Here is an 18,240-nt window from a genome sequence, read left to right as displayed (position 1 = left end):
TTACCATAATACTGTATAAGAATTAAAGACTATCGTTAGATGCAGTTTTTTCTGGTTGAATGGGATTTATCTTAAAAAAGAAAGCACTGACTTCGAATTTCTTCTATTTTTTTTTTTATAAACTTCACTATGGAGGCTGAATGCGGATGATGCGCGTCTCTTTAACTCTAAGCGCCTTCCCATTAAATAATTGTTTTATCAACACTTAATGTTTTTTTAAATCATACAGAATTCAAAACAAAGTTAACAGAGAACCAGAAAGCGCATACTAGTAACAGCCATGATACACTTGCCTAATAGGCTTGGTTATTTGGCGAAATTATAAACAATGCTTTAGATATACTATTTGTTTCAATGAAGAACAGAACACAAATTTAAGTGGGAAGCTGGAAAGGAGGAGTGGAATAAAACGAATTCTGGCCTGAGATGCAAAGAAAAACAATTCCAATTGAGAAAACATCTATTATAACAATATGAATCTGAACAACAGCTACAATAAATCATTCAGAGTGGAACGAAGCTTTCACTGAGGTTAATACGTTAAAATGAAAACGAGATTTTCCTGAGTAGCTTTCAGTCATCCTTTACTGGATTTATATTTTTAAATTAATAGTCTAAGAAGACTCCCTAAAACGTGACCTGGTAATGACGTTCCTCATATAAGGGAACCGAAAATAAATCATATTACAGAATAGCTGTAATATTCATATCAATATGGATCTACTACACAGAGAATTTGAATCAAATAACTGCTCTACTGCGTGACCTCAATGCTCAATATTCTTTAAAGAGATTATTTTTTAAGCATGCCACAAGAAATGGGTATGCCAAGAAGCTCTATTTTTAGTTAAGTTGTAGAATGACGAGAAATTGTTGGTATCTCATTAAATTATGTAATGACAAGTCTAGGTCGCTAATGCACACCAGGCACTACGTCGTCTTAAGTAAATAAGTTTCGTGCAACTAGCGATGATATTCCACACTTATGATAACAATTTACTCATCCAAATGAAATCGCGCTTCTTTTATGAAGATTCACGAGGATTCAATTATCTAGCTACTATGTAGCTAGATAACTGAATTCCATAGACAAGCATTCAATGGCAGAATTCTATGAACAATCAGAATACTGAAGTATGCTGTGAACTTGCAGTTCCAACTCTTGTCATTTTAAATTTAAGGTAAAATATTTACATTTTTCAGCAGTAATGACTTATTGCTAGTGCCTTCTGCCATGTTACAGTGATAGAAGCACTCTTATAGACTCTGGTTGCTTAATGCTGCATTTCCTACGTTCCTTGGTACTTTTGCCACATTTACCTGCGTCATGTGATGCAGTTAAATGTGGACTCGTCTGTTGTGAACTCGTTTGATGATAAATTTGTTCGGAATCTCTTCGGTGTTTTATTTATCCGATGACTTCGTAACAATTTCTTTGTAATTCAGTTTTCAAACTGAAATGCCTTCCGAAAGCACTTGAAACGTTTCATAAAAAAGTATTCGTCAGATTATGTGCAAAGTGAACATCGCTTTCACCACTATATGAAATTACATTTATATACGCATTTATCTTATGGGAGGAATTTATGTTTGAACGCACTGTTATGTTTGAGAAACAGTAAAGAAGCTGTTCACCTAAAACAGGCGTACGTACTAATGAAAAAAAAAAATGGAGCTGGTGTGATGAATTTGTAGCTGAACTGCGAAAATAAGGACTAGTTGCTAGTCATATAATAACTGGTTTTGAGAAGGGCAAAGATGCTTCAAAAGTAACTCAGAAATGTTCAAGAGTTTCCTCTTGGACATTTCTGAGGTCTTTTTTAATCTGTAGACCAGCGTTTCCCAAATTTTTCCTACGACGGAACACTTCACAAATCATGAAATTTTTAACGGAACACCTTGGTTAGAGTCGCAGCATTTAAAACCGTTCCAGGCTCATATTAATATTAATTTTGATAATTTTTCACGGAACACTTATTCACTTTCCGCGGAACACCCGTGTTCCGTGACACACAATTTGGGAAACTCTGCTGTAGACTATGATTTTTGAAACAAACAAACAAAATGTCAACTACCATTAGCGGCCAAATTCTAATGGGATTAATTATCGGAATTTAAAAAGTTTCACGGGGATATATCTGAGATATTTGTTTATCTATAGACAGCGTGGTTTCTGAAACAAAAAGCACAAGGCCATTACCGGAAAATTCTAAATGAAGTTAATTATCTTCATAGCCGCCATCATTACAACTTCTCCGATGTGAATTTTATATTAAATATCGAATAAAAATCTCATATGTAAAAATGTGGACCAATTAATGAGGAAATTAACTGCAATTTAGAAGCGGCTACTTGACTAACATTAATAACCAGTGATACTGTTCTTAGTGATGTTATGGTATTGCTACAATTTTTGAGACTTTACATACTCAACATTAAAACAATAATGTCAGCTAACAGCTTTGAAACTGTAGCTATCCTTCTACTTCTTTTAAGTTTTTAAGGATCTAGCACTACAGTTTTGAGATGAAATTTAAAGAGTCCAGAATAAATTTCCGAAAAAGTTAAACGATGCGATCTCTAGTGGTGTCGCGGCATTTTAGTTCACTCTTCCGCCTCTTCAAAACCCATTCCATCTTTGATTCACCAGTGTGGAAATTGTCAGGGAACCTTAGAAGCAACAAATATATTCAACACTGAGTGGAAAACTGTTAAACAATTCAACTTGAAGAATATTTGCAGAGAAAAAAACAGTACTTTCTCCCTTTATTTTAATCCAATTAGCTTGGATTTCACAGAGTGGGTGTTTCTAACATAAACAATATTACAAACACCTATATTTTCAAAATTAGGTTAGAATCAGTCGCACAATGTAATCTGTAAAGGTGTATGTGACATATGAGATCTCTCTCTCTCTCTCTCTCTCTCATAACCTAGCCCTTCAGTTTAGTCCGATCGAATTTAAATCCTTATTAGATCAAGCACAAGATATGCTTCCCTGAGAATTACTAATTTCAACTAAATTTCAAAGTGTGCGAAATCTTTGAACGATGCGACCTGTAAAGGTGTCTTGGAGAATGAGGAGAAGAAGATAACGTTAGGACAATATTCACTATTTTCAAAGTGTTTCAGTTTTTTAATTATTATTGGATTTAATGCATCGAATTCGGCTTACTGCGACGGGTTGAATACTTCTGTCGAATACAAGCGACAGTTTGATAATAGTCAGCCTAGCACCTCAATTACAGCAGGCTGGATTTTGGTCATAATAATTATTGTAATAATAGTCAGTAACTCGCCAAAATACTTGGTTTAAAAGCCACGCTGACTTTTGATAATAATTAAAATATTATGTACTCACTACCCAGATTGCAAAACCTCTTTCATTAAAAAAATATATTTTGTCTTATGGATTATATCTGTTAATCTGTAAGACAGGTTGAATGTTGCTTTTTTTTCACATGAAACTATTTATTTTTTAATTGCATGCCACCTTGTAACATTCTGACTCGCAGACCAATTAAAATAATTATTGTACGGGTCAACTACGTGATAATTTAATTCAACTTATCTTGGGACAAAAAAACTCAATTATCAACGTCAACTTCCTTAAGCTGACTGAAGAAGATATTTGTATACATTCCTTTGCTGAAGTGTGTATAAATTTCGTAAAGCATTTAGTGAATATTGATGAAATTGACATATATAATAATTTCTGACGTTGTGTTTATTATTGAAAAAAAAAATAGAACTGGATAATTCGTAAATTTATACAATTTCCATTATAATCCTGTAGCTAGAAATAATAATGAACAGTTGTTGCCAAGAATGTTAACAAAATGCCTTATTTTCAAGCCGGGAAGACTAGGAAGTTAGAAATGTATTGGTAATCCAAACAATATTTACGCTTTTTTTTATTCTGACTAAAATACTTCATTCATGTTTCGTTCCCTTGCATTTACGTTTGGTGTAAAATAAATCGCGCAAGCGTGACAAGAGAATGTTCCTTTTTTGTGTAATGGCTAATTGCTTAGCACCTAACCTAATTTATCTCTCAGTCCAGTTCAAAATACTGCATATTAAATATTCAGGTTATGGAGGTAGTTCATATAACATGCTGAATTAAAACAGTTGCTCCTCTTTATTAGTTTATTTGTTAATTAAATTTCTTCAATGAATGACCATGTTAAATAAATTATTCTTTCTTTGGATAAAATCCCCAACTGAGATGTAGAGTATACCAAATGTGCAAAAATAGAAGAGATCATAAGTAAAAATTAGGATTATGTAACAAGAATTTACGGAAGCATCTGAAAAGTAATCTTGGTAAGCAACGTTAATTTAGTACTTTTATGCCCTACGGTCAGTTAACTAAAAACTCGTCTTTAATTAATTTAAATAAATTCATCATTTAAATCAAATTTCATATTTTAAGCAACTGATTTATAATGTATATGCTGTATCATAGCATAGATTTAGCAGTTACTGCGAATTAAAATTTTTGGTACTACAAGTAGTGTGATAGATCATACTTTTAATGCTCGTTACGGAATATGTAAGATATCTCCAAAAACAGTGGCAACCATAACTGGCATACATGATGCCAAGCTCTGAACATTATATATCATTAGTTCAAGCGGATACGCATTGCTGCGAAATGCATCTAGAGTTTGACTTCTAAGTAATAGAATCGTCATTCAGAAATAAAGTCTGACTGATGTTTTAGAGTAAGGTTTCGGTCTTCATTTCACAGATGAAAAAAGATAAGCTTTACGCCATCTTTTTAAGGTCTTCAGTAATCTGACCAGTCTCATCCATGTGGTTTCCCTGGTGAGCAAAAATAATCACTAAACGTCCATATTTGCTTTGAGTATATTGGTTTAAATATAGAATACGTTAGTATTAAATCACTGTTATTTTATTTTATATTCAGCGACATTTTAATAATCATATTCTTGTTAATAGATAGTGTTTATTCATTTATTATAGTTTATTATTAGTTTTAAGATGGAGAGCAAAAAATCCTTAGAATTAGCAACCGCTGCTACTTCTCTTCTTAAACCTATTTAAGTTCTCACATTTTTGAAACATTAACAAAAACATTCTTGAAAACTATGCTAATTACGCATGAATTATTCTTTTTAGGGGAGCATTCGCACTCTGGATGTTCATGAATGTTCTTTTGTGCACAGTTCCCCGTTATGGAGCTTATACCATGCAACTAACAGGTGGTCTGATGCTCTTCACTAATGCCATCTACGCTCTTTTGCTACCTCGGAAACATTTAGTCATTCCATTCGAGGGCGGCACGCTCACCTTTAAATTCGGCTGGTGTTTTTGGCTTGTGTTATCTACAGGTAAGTGAATTAGCAGTAAAATAATTAGAAAATGAAGCGCCATGTATTTATTTATATATTTGTTCCTTCGTGAAGAAAAGCAGCAAGCATATGTCAGGACTCTGAGCACTATGTTTAAGGAAAAAGTAGACATTCATTTTTAAGTAATGATATTTAATATTTTAATATGTATTGCTTAAAATACGTATGATTATAATAATTAAAATAACTCAACACAATCATTAAAGTATTGTTTCTTGATATAATTCTTTGAGCAAACGATCTGCACAGTGCAATTCTGTCGAAATGCACAAACGCGAATTATGCCTTTTGAATTAGCCAGTGCCTAATGAGACACCAAATGATGGAGTTCCATTGATTGGTTGAATCATTAAAATTAACCTATTCAGCTCGTTAGATGTCATTTTGTATTGAGATAAACCACTCACACAGGGTTCCAACCTTAAACTTTCTTATTTATTGGAAATCCCATTCAGAGCACTGTCACTATGCGATGATACCATTAAGGTGGAAAGATCGTTGAAATTGAAATTAGTCTCAATCCCGACTAGGAGTAGAAGAAACCTTATAAGATCAATTAAGCTGAAGTTAGCCAGCGATGAAGGTGGAAGGATTTAATTTCCAATAATAGGAAAACTGCTAGAAAAACACAAGTAGTTAAGACATAATAATATTTTGCCATAACTTTAGTTGCTTCGAATGTAACGACCAACAAAGAAACGCTAAAATAGGGTATACATATATATCCAATATATATATATATATATATATATATATATATATATATATATATATATATATATATATATATATATATATATATATTGGAGCCCGCGCGCAGAGTAGGCATATTATGTCAGCTAACAGCGTATGTTTCCCCCTGCTGATTTGTTTTGAACCGAGGAAGGAGAAATCCAAGTATGTGAGAGGGAAAATGTTATCACATTCATATGAGAACGGTTAACTTATTTATAACTGTTCCTTATAAATGTTCCTTTGTATCCTAGACGAGATCGGAACTCATAATTTTTCTCGCCAAAGAAAACTCCATCATCAGAGGAAGATCAAACTGGAGTGTTGAAAACGAAGTAAAAACTGCTTATCTCTTCATTAAATATGCCATATTCATAATTAAACCATTTGATTTCATTAATCCTTTTTGAAGGAACACAGAAAAGACTGCTAAATCATACACAATGGTAAAAACCTGTTATTTCTAAAATATCCTATAATTGCAATATCATAACAAAGGAGAACTATACACACACCAGTATATAACGCATTTCATTTTTAACAAGTGGTTGACTATCAGAAACAGTGCCAGTGTGGAGAAATCGGTCTACTCAAAAGCCATAAGACGGGCATTTCCAAACGTAGACATAGAGCTGATAAAGACAGATGGATTTACATATGATTTAATTAATTTAATTTAATGATTAATTTAATTATTATAATTTAATTTATTCGGTAATTCTTAACCCTAGTTAAGAATTACTGAATACTCTTTTTTTTTTTTTTTTAAATCAAATACTCCTTAAATTTTGGTCCCTTGTCTTCCAGACGTTAGCAATACGGATACTTTTCTTATGCGACTGATCAAAGAACCCTATTTTAAGAGGAAATAAACCAGCTTACTGATAATGCCAGGTTATATTTCCTGATATTCCACCATTAGTGTTTGATCTGTATTAAATTCGAGCCGTCCTGATGCAATGAAATAAAAACTTGGTTGTATAGCAATGATTTTACTGAGTGAATGAATGATAGCAATTGTTATTAATATGATAAAAGAAAGTTCAAAACTGAAAATTAAAAATTTTAAAAATCTTGGTGGCGGGGGGATGCTGGGAAGGGAAGAGAGGAACTCGCGTTTGCCGAAATGCCATTAGCCAAGTGTTGGTGGCCGTGACCGAAAGAAAAAATGGTGTATTTCCCCATCGTTATGCGTCGAGTATTAATCAGGGCGAAAAGAGATTCAAGGTCTCAATGGGCCGCTTCGTATCCTGTTTATTTCTTTTATTGACCATGCCAAAATGATATTTTATTAGCCTTGGCATCATTTCTGATCATATATTTTCACATTATTGTCATGCAATAGGAAGGGTTAACATGCAAAGGTTATTTAGATGAGAGTTCATTGCTCCATTAGGAGAAGCGCGAAGGATGACAAGTCAGTGAGAAGAATTTGACACAATAATTGAATTTTGGAGAGGGGGGGAGTGCAAAAATAGAATAATCATTTCGTTGTATTCATGGTTTAGAATGTTCGGCTGCGGAAATAAGAGAAAAAATGACGTTCTTAGTCTACAAAAGACCATTTCTGGAAAAGATTCACTTGCTCTCATTGTACTATACAATATTTACACGAAATATTTCCATGAATATACGTAGACTAAGGTTAACTATAACTTCCTTTGTATAAAAAATTAAATCGACACCTGTAGCTGAAATGTACTTTTAACAGTCCAAAAACACCATATCATTTCCTTCTTTCTGCCTGTTTCCTGCATGTAGATTTCCACAGAATAGCTTCACTCCTGCGATGACGCAACAATGAAGGTTTCTAGGCCACTGCTATGTCATTACAGTCAATGCTCTCAGCAAAGCTTTATGTTTAAACAGCCGTGTTTGTTTTTTCTTGGAAATTGTCAGAACAAATAATTCGAAGGCTAAAAGTATGGGGAAGTTTACAGTACATTAAAGTTTAATTACACATTCTCAGACCACTGAAACACATGGATTGCATTTCCCTATTTCCCGATCTAAATTGGGTAAAACTTATACATGAAGTTCGACTTAAAAAATAAACGGCGTATTAAGTATACGACAGGAAAAATGTTTCTCATAAATTAAGTATTTGAGACATCTTCGAGCTACTGGCTTGTACGAAATTCCAGATCAACGCAATTCTTTACAGAGAACTCTGTTCAGCAGCACAAAAAAGTAGCACACGCTTAGTTGCAGGCGTGTTCACGACTATAAAGAATTATTACTCTTTTATCGTAGCGAAAGAGGGGAGGAGGGAGAGAATCGCATCAGCCATAATAACTAGCAGTTTTGTGTGCATTCGTGATCATACGACAGTGAATAAAAAGCGAATTCCTGATAGTGAAAGGACTAGTTAACTGGTAAAAACATGAATAACGACTGATCAGCTGACCCGGAAATGAATTCTATGCGGAAGTCTTTAAAACAGGAGCGGGTATATGTGCGGTGGTAAATAGTGTGTATGTTGCTTCGTATTTACATAGAATTAGATGAACGATGAGGAAGAAGAAGAATTGAACGTTGACGCACTGTCTCGGTTTTGCTGCTGTTGATTAGCTTTCTGAACAAGACATTAGTCAATCCCGTCAATCGCTCGGTTTAATGAGTTTTTAAAAAAATTCTTTTTATAATGCTGTATGCAGTGAAACGCGGTATGATGAATTTTTGATAGATAGAAGAGTAAGCGATATTTGCTTTCTGTCTAAAATTCACACCTTCCAAAATACGTTATGAATTACTAGCGCAACTATTTTTAGAAGTTGGTTAGCAGAAAGTAACTTAAGAGGTTATCGTCCCAACCAAAGAAAATAAATAAAATTAAATAAAATAAAAACACATTCTGACCAAAATTGTGCGTCCAGTGCGTTCAAAATGGGCGAAGGGCATTGCTATGTGGAATTCCAATCAATGGAACAAGACAATTATTTCAGATGAGTCACAGTTCAATTTATATAGCTCCAATCAAATTCAGCACATCACAGATAGCCACTGGTTCTACTTTGAGTAAAGAGACTGCTTTGCCACATTTTCTGCAAGGTACAGTTAAAATTGATGACCATACTGAGCAGTAGCGCACTCAGAATTTAATCTTGGAGGGGCCGAGTTGAGTAGACGATTTGAGAATGCACACTACATTGCATACGACCTATGACTGAGCATCTGCAGTAATCGCCAATATATGATACTCGTGATCTCTGGCCCGGCTCGGGCAAACGAAGTAGCGTTAAGTCCTCAAGAGCACTACTTCGTTCGCCTTGCGTTCATAGCGGCTGTGATTCCCGAGAGCTATACGGTATTCCCACCTTATGTGGCCGCTAATTCATAAGTAGTATAGAAATAGAAGACACAACATAAATAAAAAAAAAAAAAGAATTTTAATTAGGAAAAGATTTTTGGAAAATTTTCTAGTGTTTTTTTCTTTTTTTTTGGGGGGGGGGGAGGGCCCCTTGGCTCCCTCCCTGGATGCGCCACTGATACTGACGTTCTGTAAAAGGGTACTTCCATTCAGAATGAAATAAATTCGTGCATTTAAAAAGTGTGCACTTTAGAATGCCTCTGCACAATGTTATCGAGCTTACTGGTCATAACAATTTTTATGACCAGTAAGCAATTCCAGTCATAAAAATGATTAGATTTTCATAGCAACCCGTAACTAAACATTTATTACGGAAAGAGCATAATTAACAAGAGCTTATACTTAACTATAACTCAATTAGTAACACGAAGCCCTTTGTTTGAAAAGATCGTGGGTTCGAACAAAGTCTGGGAAGCGAAGAATCATTGTTACAAACTCTTCACGTTTAAAGTTAACCGGTTTCATACGGTAGTGGAGAGGTATTCCTCCAAGGAAACTCGAAGTCTTCAACCCACAAAAGCAAGAAAACAGGGCAGAATATATTACACCACGAACAATATAGGGGTATACTATTCTGCTATTTGTTTATGAAAAATGTGACTGCTACCTCCAAGATAGTCTTCCGAATCTCCATGTGTATAGCTCCCACTGATGAAATTTCGATCAAGGTCTAAACCGGTCCGGAAAGAGACCGCCATAATAATGTATAGCATCATACATGTCTTATAAAAATAATGTACTTATTCTGCATTGTGGGATACGAATGGGCAACTTGATGCGAAATTAACTGTGAACCTTACACATGAAGAAACATCATGCGCAAATTTTTGTTTGGTTATGCTAAAGTAAAATATTAGATGAATAAAGTTCTTGTACATAAACAAGAAATAAAAATTTTTAATGGATGAATAAAATGTCATATTATATATGACAAGAAATAATATTTCTTGTCATATATAATATACAAAAGTAAATTCCGACAGATTTAAGCCTTCTATAAATTTTGAATTATTTGTTCTGTCTCTTCATATTTACCTGCTCCATTCCTCTTTAACTTTGCTTATTTCCCTTTGCATACATTTTCAAATATTCTTATGATGCATAGTCTCATGTTTATATATTAATTATCATTATATTAGCATTATAGTATATGGTATTACGTTAATATAATATCCATTTCTTCAATTAAATTGAGCAGTTTCTTTCAGTGTTTCTGTTTCTTTTGTCCTCAGTGGATTACCTATATACACACTTATATTCTTTGCGCTTATCTCGGTATTATTAATTATACTCAACCTGCTTAGAATATTTACGATCTGATTAAATATCTTTGTATATGAAACTATATTCAAGCCACCAGCGCAAACATCGCAGCAAAACTTACCTTTTTATTTACAACATTATGCACGGTCGACTTAATGAAAACTAGTTTCAAATCCTGACGTTACCCTTGATTCTTTTGTAAAGATTCTTATGAGAACTTCTGCACGTAATGTTGTCGTTATGCTGCGATGTCATTCAATAACCGAGTGACACGCCCAGTGAAAGTTAATCGTGGATGTGAAATCCTAACTGACTGCCCGACGGAAGAATAACAACGACCGTCTTCTTTCACCTGATACGTTCTAGAGCACAAAAGTTCAGTTTTATCGGTATTTTACATGTTCAGTTAGCCGGTCTCAAACAAAAGTAACAGAGTTTTTTTAAAGAATATTTGATTTTTTGTTATCTCGATAATCAGATAAAAACGAGGGAGGTCTGAAAAGTTCTCGGCCTCGACCATAGATGGTAACACTATCAGCACAATTTTTTTTTTCCTAAGTTGGTACATCGGTCAGAAGCATCCATGTGAAATTGCAAGTCATTCTATCAAGTACTTTGTTTTATACAACTGTGAAGTAAAATTGTTCTCTATATTCCTTGAAATGGATAAAATTGAGTATCCTGCAGTTATAAAATTCTTTGAAAAGGTTTAACGGCAAAAAAAAAAAAAAAAAAAAAAAGAAATTCATCCGAAGTTCATAAAAGTTTATGGGCACTCTTCGCCTTCGTTTTAGACAATTAAGAAATGGGCTGCCCAGTTTAAACGTGGCCGTACCAGCCTTGAAGGCAATCCACGTGAAGGACGTTCAAAAAGTGTAACAACACCATAAATGATTGATCAAGTCCAGATATGGTATTAGATGACCGGCGAGTTAAAGTGCGTGAAATTGCTGAGACCATAGGCATTTCAAAAGAAAGGATATATTTTGCATGAAGAATTGCATATGAAAAAGCTTTGTGCAAGATGAGTGTAGCGTTTGCTCACAGCAGAACAAAAACGCACTCGCATGAAAATCTCTGAACAGTGCTTGGGGCGTTTTATCAAGAATAAAACTGATTGTTTGCGTCGATTTATTACTATGATGAGACTTGGATTCACCATGACACACCAGAATCCAAACAGCAGTTAAAACAGTGGACAGAAGCCGGTTGTTCAACACCAAAGAAGACAAAGTCGGTTCCATTAGCAGGAAAGATCATGGCATCGGTGTATTGGGATGTTAAAGGCATTTTGTTTATTAATTATCTTGAAAAGAGTAAAACAAAAACCAGGGAATATTATTCCGCTCTTTTAACTAGACTAGATGAAAAACATTGTGAGAAAAGACCCGATTTGCAGAAGAAAAAAATTATCTTTCATCAGGACAATGCCCCTGCCCACAAAGGTGTTTTGGCAATGGAAAAAATTAAGGGGTCTGCACTATGAATTGTTGGAACATCCACCCTATTCCACAGATTTGGCTCTATCTGACTTCTATCTCTTCTCAAAACTAAAACTCTTCCTCGAAGGTCAGCGTTTTTCTTCGAATCAAGAGGTGATTGCAACTGTAGAGGGTATTTTGCAGATCTTACAGGCAACCACTACAGGGATGGTAAAATGGCGGTGAAATAAATGTATTAGTGTTAAGGGAGATTATGTTGAAAAATAAAAATATTTTTGAAATTATAAATTCGTTTTTGTATTGTTAGGCCGGGAACTTTTCAGACCACCCTCTATACTCATTAAGTGAAATTCTACTCGCCTCATAGTTGTACCTTAGGTTTGAAAAACCTTTTGGAATTTTATCTAGGATATACAGTTCTTCGCGTCCTTGACAGGACGTGAAGGACTCTTTTATTCCGTTTCCTTGCAAAAAAATCTAGTTTCATTCCTACAAAACAAATCGAATAGAGAACTACGCATGCACACTATTAACAGGCATAATAACTCGCTTCTTGCCCTTAGACGCCTTATAATATCAAGCAACAGCAACTACTTTGGGTTGTTTTATTCGTAAACAACCTAACCCTATAAGTTGCACCTTTGATGGTGCAAAGCAAAAATCTGGCATTTCTATTTTCTTAAACCATGTATCTTAAAGAGTTTATCTAAGGTCTGTAGTAACGATAATGCACTTCTGTATTTCAAACGATTAAAAAAAAATTACAGCTTTCAGATTTGCATTAACAAATATTAAGTTAGTTTCAGCACGTCACCTTCGCAACTGCATGAATTACTGTTATATTTAAGACCAGAGTACTGTATTCTCCATCCATTTTTCCATGTTATATATATATATATATATATATTTGGTAAATCCCTAAACCTGTTTTACTACAATTAAGTCTTAACCCGCCCAAGGTCAATGTTCTAAGGGCGGAGCGCGATTAAAAATTATCCCAGCTGTTCTCTGTTTGCAAGCGCCCAACTCCCCCCCCCCCCCCATTCCTCAGTAGAATAATGATTTCTCGAGGGCTGGGTTTTTACATGTTTCTGATGAAAAGAAAAATAAATGATTTGATTAGTTAAACGAGAAAGAGAAAGAGACATTCTGGGCTACCTTTATTTGCCTTAATGACGTAAAATAGAAGACATATCTATTCTGGTAAAGGAGAAAGAGAAAAAAGGCTAATATTACTGAGTTTACTGTAAAACTCAGTAATATCGCAAAACGAAATACGAAACAATTTACTGATATTAATTTCATGTACTTACTAAGACAGTTAAAATGAATATTTTTTTCAATAAAGCAAAAAGTGAGATACATTAAAACTCTAGATACTGTTTTAGTAACTGCATCTTATGTAATATTCATTTCATTTCATTACCATTTTTGATGATGGACTGTATGAAATGTACTGTAGACTTAATCGAAACAAGGAGCAATAATAAAATGAATGTGTTTATATGACTGTATCTAAGATGAATTCTGAATTAACTAGTCCTCCACCCACGGTGCAATGTCCTAGAGGTTTTAAACGTTTCGTGGATAGGATTGTCATTAACAAAATTCAATCTTACCTCAGTTTGAAAAATATTCCGAAAAATACAGTTAAAAAGAATACCAGCACTTACTATGCTTATTTTATACGATTAAAGATAAACAAGGAGTACAGACGATTGATATAATTTAAAGTACACTAATGATTACTTATTATTACTTAATGCCCTAATTTTCAACCTTGTTTCATGGTTATCAAAAGTGAATAAAACCGTATTGATTATAACCAAGCAGAACAAAATAGCAAGTTTGAAAGTTGTGAAGTATGAAATAAACTGGATTTCTTGTCCAATATTAAACAGTAAAAATTCCATCTGATAACTGTAAAACACTATTTACATTTTGCAAAATACATACTAAAAATGATATATATACAGGGCTTTTTTTCAGCCGGGACACGTTCCGGTAAACATTTAGGACTTTAATGGTCCCTAAACACATATTTTATAAGTATTTCAAAACTAGGATTGCCTCCATTTTAAATTCTCAGTTATGGTCGTTGACAACGTAAATCAAGGGTCATCTTTGGTTCATCCAATCTAGTGCTGCCATCTTGTGTTGTTGACACTGAACCTCGAAGATCGAAGTTTTCGATTAGAATCGATAGTCGGCCGGAAGTTACGGTAGTTACCGTACGCGGAACTTCTATGTGAACAAGCATACAAGCAGACGTTCTCTACGCAAGTAGTGTCGCACTTTTACAACGTGGGTGAGTGAGGTTAATGAGTTGCATGGAAGTTGCACCAGTTTTACGCGATGAATAGCAAAATAACACAATTTTTCTCTTCCTCTCCCGCAAGTAAAAAGTTAAAGCTCGAGAACAGTAAGTGTAGTGATAGTGATGGGGCAAAAACAGACCCGATGGACAGTGATACAAAAACTGAAGGGATAAAACACGTGGCTGCTACGGTTGCTACAACGACAAGTAAAGACGTACAAGAAGATCTGCCCGACTGTTGGACTCTAGACCAAAAAGCTGATTTTTGTAACAAAAATGAATGGCTGTTGGTGGAGAATAAAAACATTGGCTGTAAAATAAGTAAGGAAGTCGCAAGTTTGGGAGTAGAACGGAATAAGCAAGGTATGAATATTTCAAAGCCATTGGCAAATATTCAAATTTTTCATTATGGTAGGAATAAAAAAGAGCAAATGACTTCGCTACGTAAAAAAATTCACGATCATAAGAACAGTTCCGCTCACATTGCTGCCGCTAAAATTATAGAATCTGCAAAAGAAAGAAAACTGGAGGTAGCTTATTCAAAAGCATTTGAACATGAGAAAGAAGTCACTTGTAGAATCTTCAGAACAGCATATAAAATTGCAAAGAAAATCCAGGCTTTCAATGACTTTGAATCAGAAATTGACCTCCAAGAATTGAATGGCAGTGGCATGGGTCGAATTCTACATTCTACAAATGCCTGTATGAATATAACAAATCATACTGGAACTGAAATGAAAAAAAAATCTTTTTCAAAAAAAAAAAAATAATACTCAAACTGTGAAATTTCCCTTTTAATTGACGAAAGCACCACTATTAGCCAGTTGTCATCATTAATAATATATGTACGCACAATGCTACCTGATATGGCGCAACACACAAATATTTTTATTGACATTGTAGAGTTAGAAAATGTATCCGCACAAGGTATTTTCCATAGCTTGATGAATGCCCTTAATGAATTGGAGTTTCAAGATGATTATCTGAAGAATAATCTTGTTGCTATTGCCTGTAATGGAGCAGCTGTGATGTTGGGTATGAAAAAAGGAGTAGTGGCTTTGATTAAGAAACGTTATCCTCACATTTTGATTTGGAATTGTGCCAACCATAGATTCGAGCTCTCTGTTGGTGGTGGTGTAAAAAAGACTTCCCAGGACAAATCAACCCCTTCAAGTCATTTCTTGACAAACTTTACTGTCTCTATCAATAGTCACCCAAAAATGTCAGAGAACTAGGCAAAGTAGCTGAAGATCTTGACAAGGAAATCTTCAAAATTGGAAGAGTTTTTAGTACACGTTGGGTGGCTTCCAGTTTTAGAAGTTTCCGCGGTGTGGAAAGATTATGAAGCACTTGTATCTCATTTTACAGCAGCAAAACAAGATGAAAACAGAGACAAGTCTGAAAGAGTAAGGTATGAAGGCCTTTTGAAGAAAATAACAAGTATTGGTTTTGTTTGGGATATTGGATTGATGTGTGATGCTCTCAAAGAATTGTCAGAGCTTAGTGTTGAACTTCAAGCAAGGGATGTTACACTCTACAAAGCCCATAGCAATATATCAAGGCAGATTCGGCTGTGAAGACAGGAAAGTCAATGGCGGGCCTTTTTATCGTGAAGCTGTACAAGCAATTGAAAATCTGAACTTTAAAGGAGTGACTTTGGGGAAGAGGGTAACCAGTCGATCAACAAATGTGAATCGTTCTCGTGATCCTACGAAATTTTATTACTGCTTGAAACAACGAATAGAAAACCGCCTTCTATCTGCAGAAGAGATGCAAATTCCAGAATGGACGAAAGTGTTGTATCCAGAATGTTGGCCAGACAGTGCTGAAAGGAATGTTACTTTCGGTGAGACTGAAGTGGAGAGCTTGTGTAAGAGGCTAAGAATTCCAGAACGCCAGGTTGTTAGAGATTTTCGTGAATTCCTGACAGAGAAGAAATGCCTGCTGCACTATTGCAGTTAATAAACACTATCAACAGCATTCCCATTTCTACTGCTGAATGTGAGTGTGGCTTTTCCCAGATGAACCTGATTATCACACCGACAAGAACTTCTCTACAAATGAAGACCGTGAGTACACTGATTTTCAGCAAGCTGGTTTGGCCTCCTCTGCCTGTTTTTCAACCCTTACCATACGTCAATTCCTGGTTCCTGAAAGGCAGACATCTAGCAACAGACACGAAGAATAAGGAACGAACTCGTCAAGATGGCAACACCAGTGTGATGAGCCCAATTTGGAAGCTACTGTGAAAATTCAGGTATTTTTTAAACTTTTATTCACCTTTGCTTTAATGTTTTATTTCCATTTGATATATAATATCCATTTGTCAAAAGTAAAAGAACGAAAGCTTCAAAGGCCTGGTATATGTTTCGATTTTCTTGTGTTATGAGATAAGATGGTAGAGTTCTGGTAAACTTATATTTAGAAAAAAAAAACCTATATATATATATATATAATATCCTGGCGTATATAAATTATGGTGTGACTGTAATGTTCCTTATTACGCCCAAACTAATAAATCTGTTGAACTTTGCATGGAAGAGCATAAAAGAGACACCTCCTATAAAAGATCAAATGTTAGTGCCTTATCCAGCCATGTTCTCTTCTCTAACAATCCTCATGATAATTTTCAAGTTCACTCAGTTTCATGGGATAGATCTGAAAACTTTTTCCGTTGCAAGGATGGAGTTGAAAGAAAGATAGTGGAATCCAGGGAGATTTTCCTTAATCCTGAACATTTGAACAGTAATTTGAGCTATAACATCCCTGAGAGCCATACTGCTGTTGTTCAATACTGGCGTTCTCGAGAGTCTACTACCACGCATGCAATAAACAATGGCATGTAAATATAACAAATGGAATTTTAATACAATGTTTTTTATTTCAATTATGTATTGCAATTTATCTGTGCTTCTCAGTGTTTTAGAATCTTCAGTTTTTATTATCATTTCTTCTATCTACAAAGATACCTGATGAAGGTCATAATAAGCCGAAACTAGTTGTATCTTAAAGTTTTCTAACTTATTCTCAGTTTGATAGTCATTAAATATCTTTTTTAAATGTATCACAGTAACCGAGACAATGCTCATGAATACATATATAGATAGATAGATAGATAGATAATGAACATAAAATAAAGGAAAAATAATGGTAAAAATGATGCTTTTGTAACAGAAAGTATTCTAACTGACGTCTCAGCCGCATAAAAAAGTACATTCTTTTTCTCCAGTCCAGAAGTGGAGGTTCATTTAGGTTCCACTCTGGACTATACAGTGCCTTGTTCTCTGCGATAATGGTAAAAAACATTTTTTCTAAAAGCTGAAGATGAAAGTCTTAACAGTGATGAAGTCATATATGCTTTGATTCTATGTCCTCAATCTGTGTGGAGTAGAACCCATCAGTCGTCATGGTGTGTGCGTGTATGTGTGTGTACAAAGTACAGGGGGGGTGTTGAAGAGATATATTTGATTTTTTTCAATTAGAAGTGCCAGTTTCTCTCAAATGGCTCTGACATTCATCCTCGAAATCCAGATTCTTAGTGACAATCTATCTTAAGAACATTCTTAGGGTTTCCATTCGTATATCAAAAGTTCATAGGGAAAATATAATCAAGCTGTTCTTCTTCATATCGCTTTACAGTGCAAATCGAACCCTGGTCGTCTGGATAGATTGTCTCCATGGTCTCTATTTTACACACTGTGGTATGGTGTTACTATATTGACTAATGATCTTCCTACT

The 18,240-nt window shown here is 34.7% G+C and overlaps 1 protein-coding gene across 1 annotated transcript in view; it reads left to right on the top strand.

Annotated features, from left to right (window-relative positions):
• Positions 1-18,240, top strand: part of LOC150094526 (dual oxidase maturation factor 2-like) — a 149,420-nt gene that overhangs the window by 102,243 nt on the left and 28,937 nt on the right. The window contains exon 7 of the mRNA XM_090412172.1: positions 5,146-5,357. Within this exon, the coding sequence (XP_090268298.1) occupies positions 5,146-5,357 (212 nt within the window). The remainder of the gene's footprint in view (positions 1-5,145; positions 5,358-18,240) is intronic.

The sequence above is a fragment of the Typopeltis vanoorti genome, chromosome 22, assembly GCF_054136105.1.
Source record: "Typopeltis vanoorti isolate ZY-2024b chromosome 22, IOZ_Tvanoo_1.0, whole genome shotgun sequence".
NCBI classification, from domain to species: Eukaryota; Metazoa; Arthropoda; class Arachnida; order Uropygi; family Thelyphonidae; genus Typopeltis; species Typopeltis vanoorti.
This window is presented reverse-complemented; position numbering and strand designations above follow the sequence as displayed.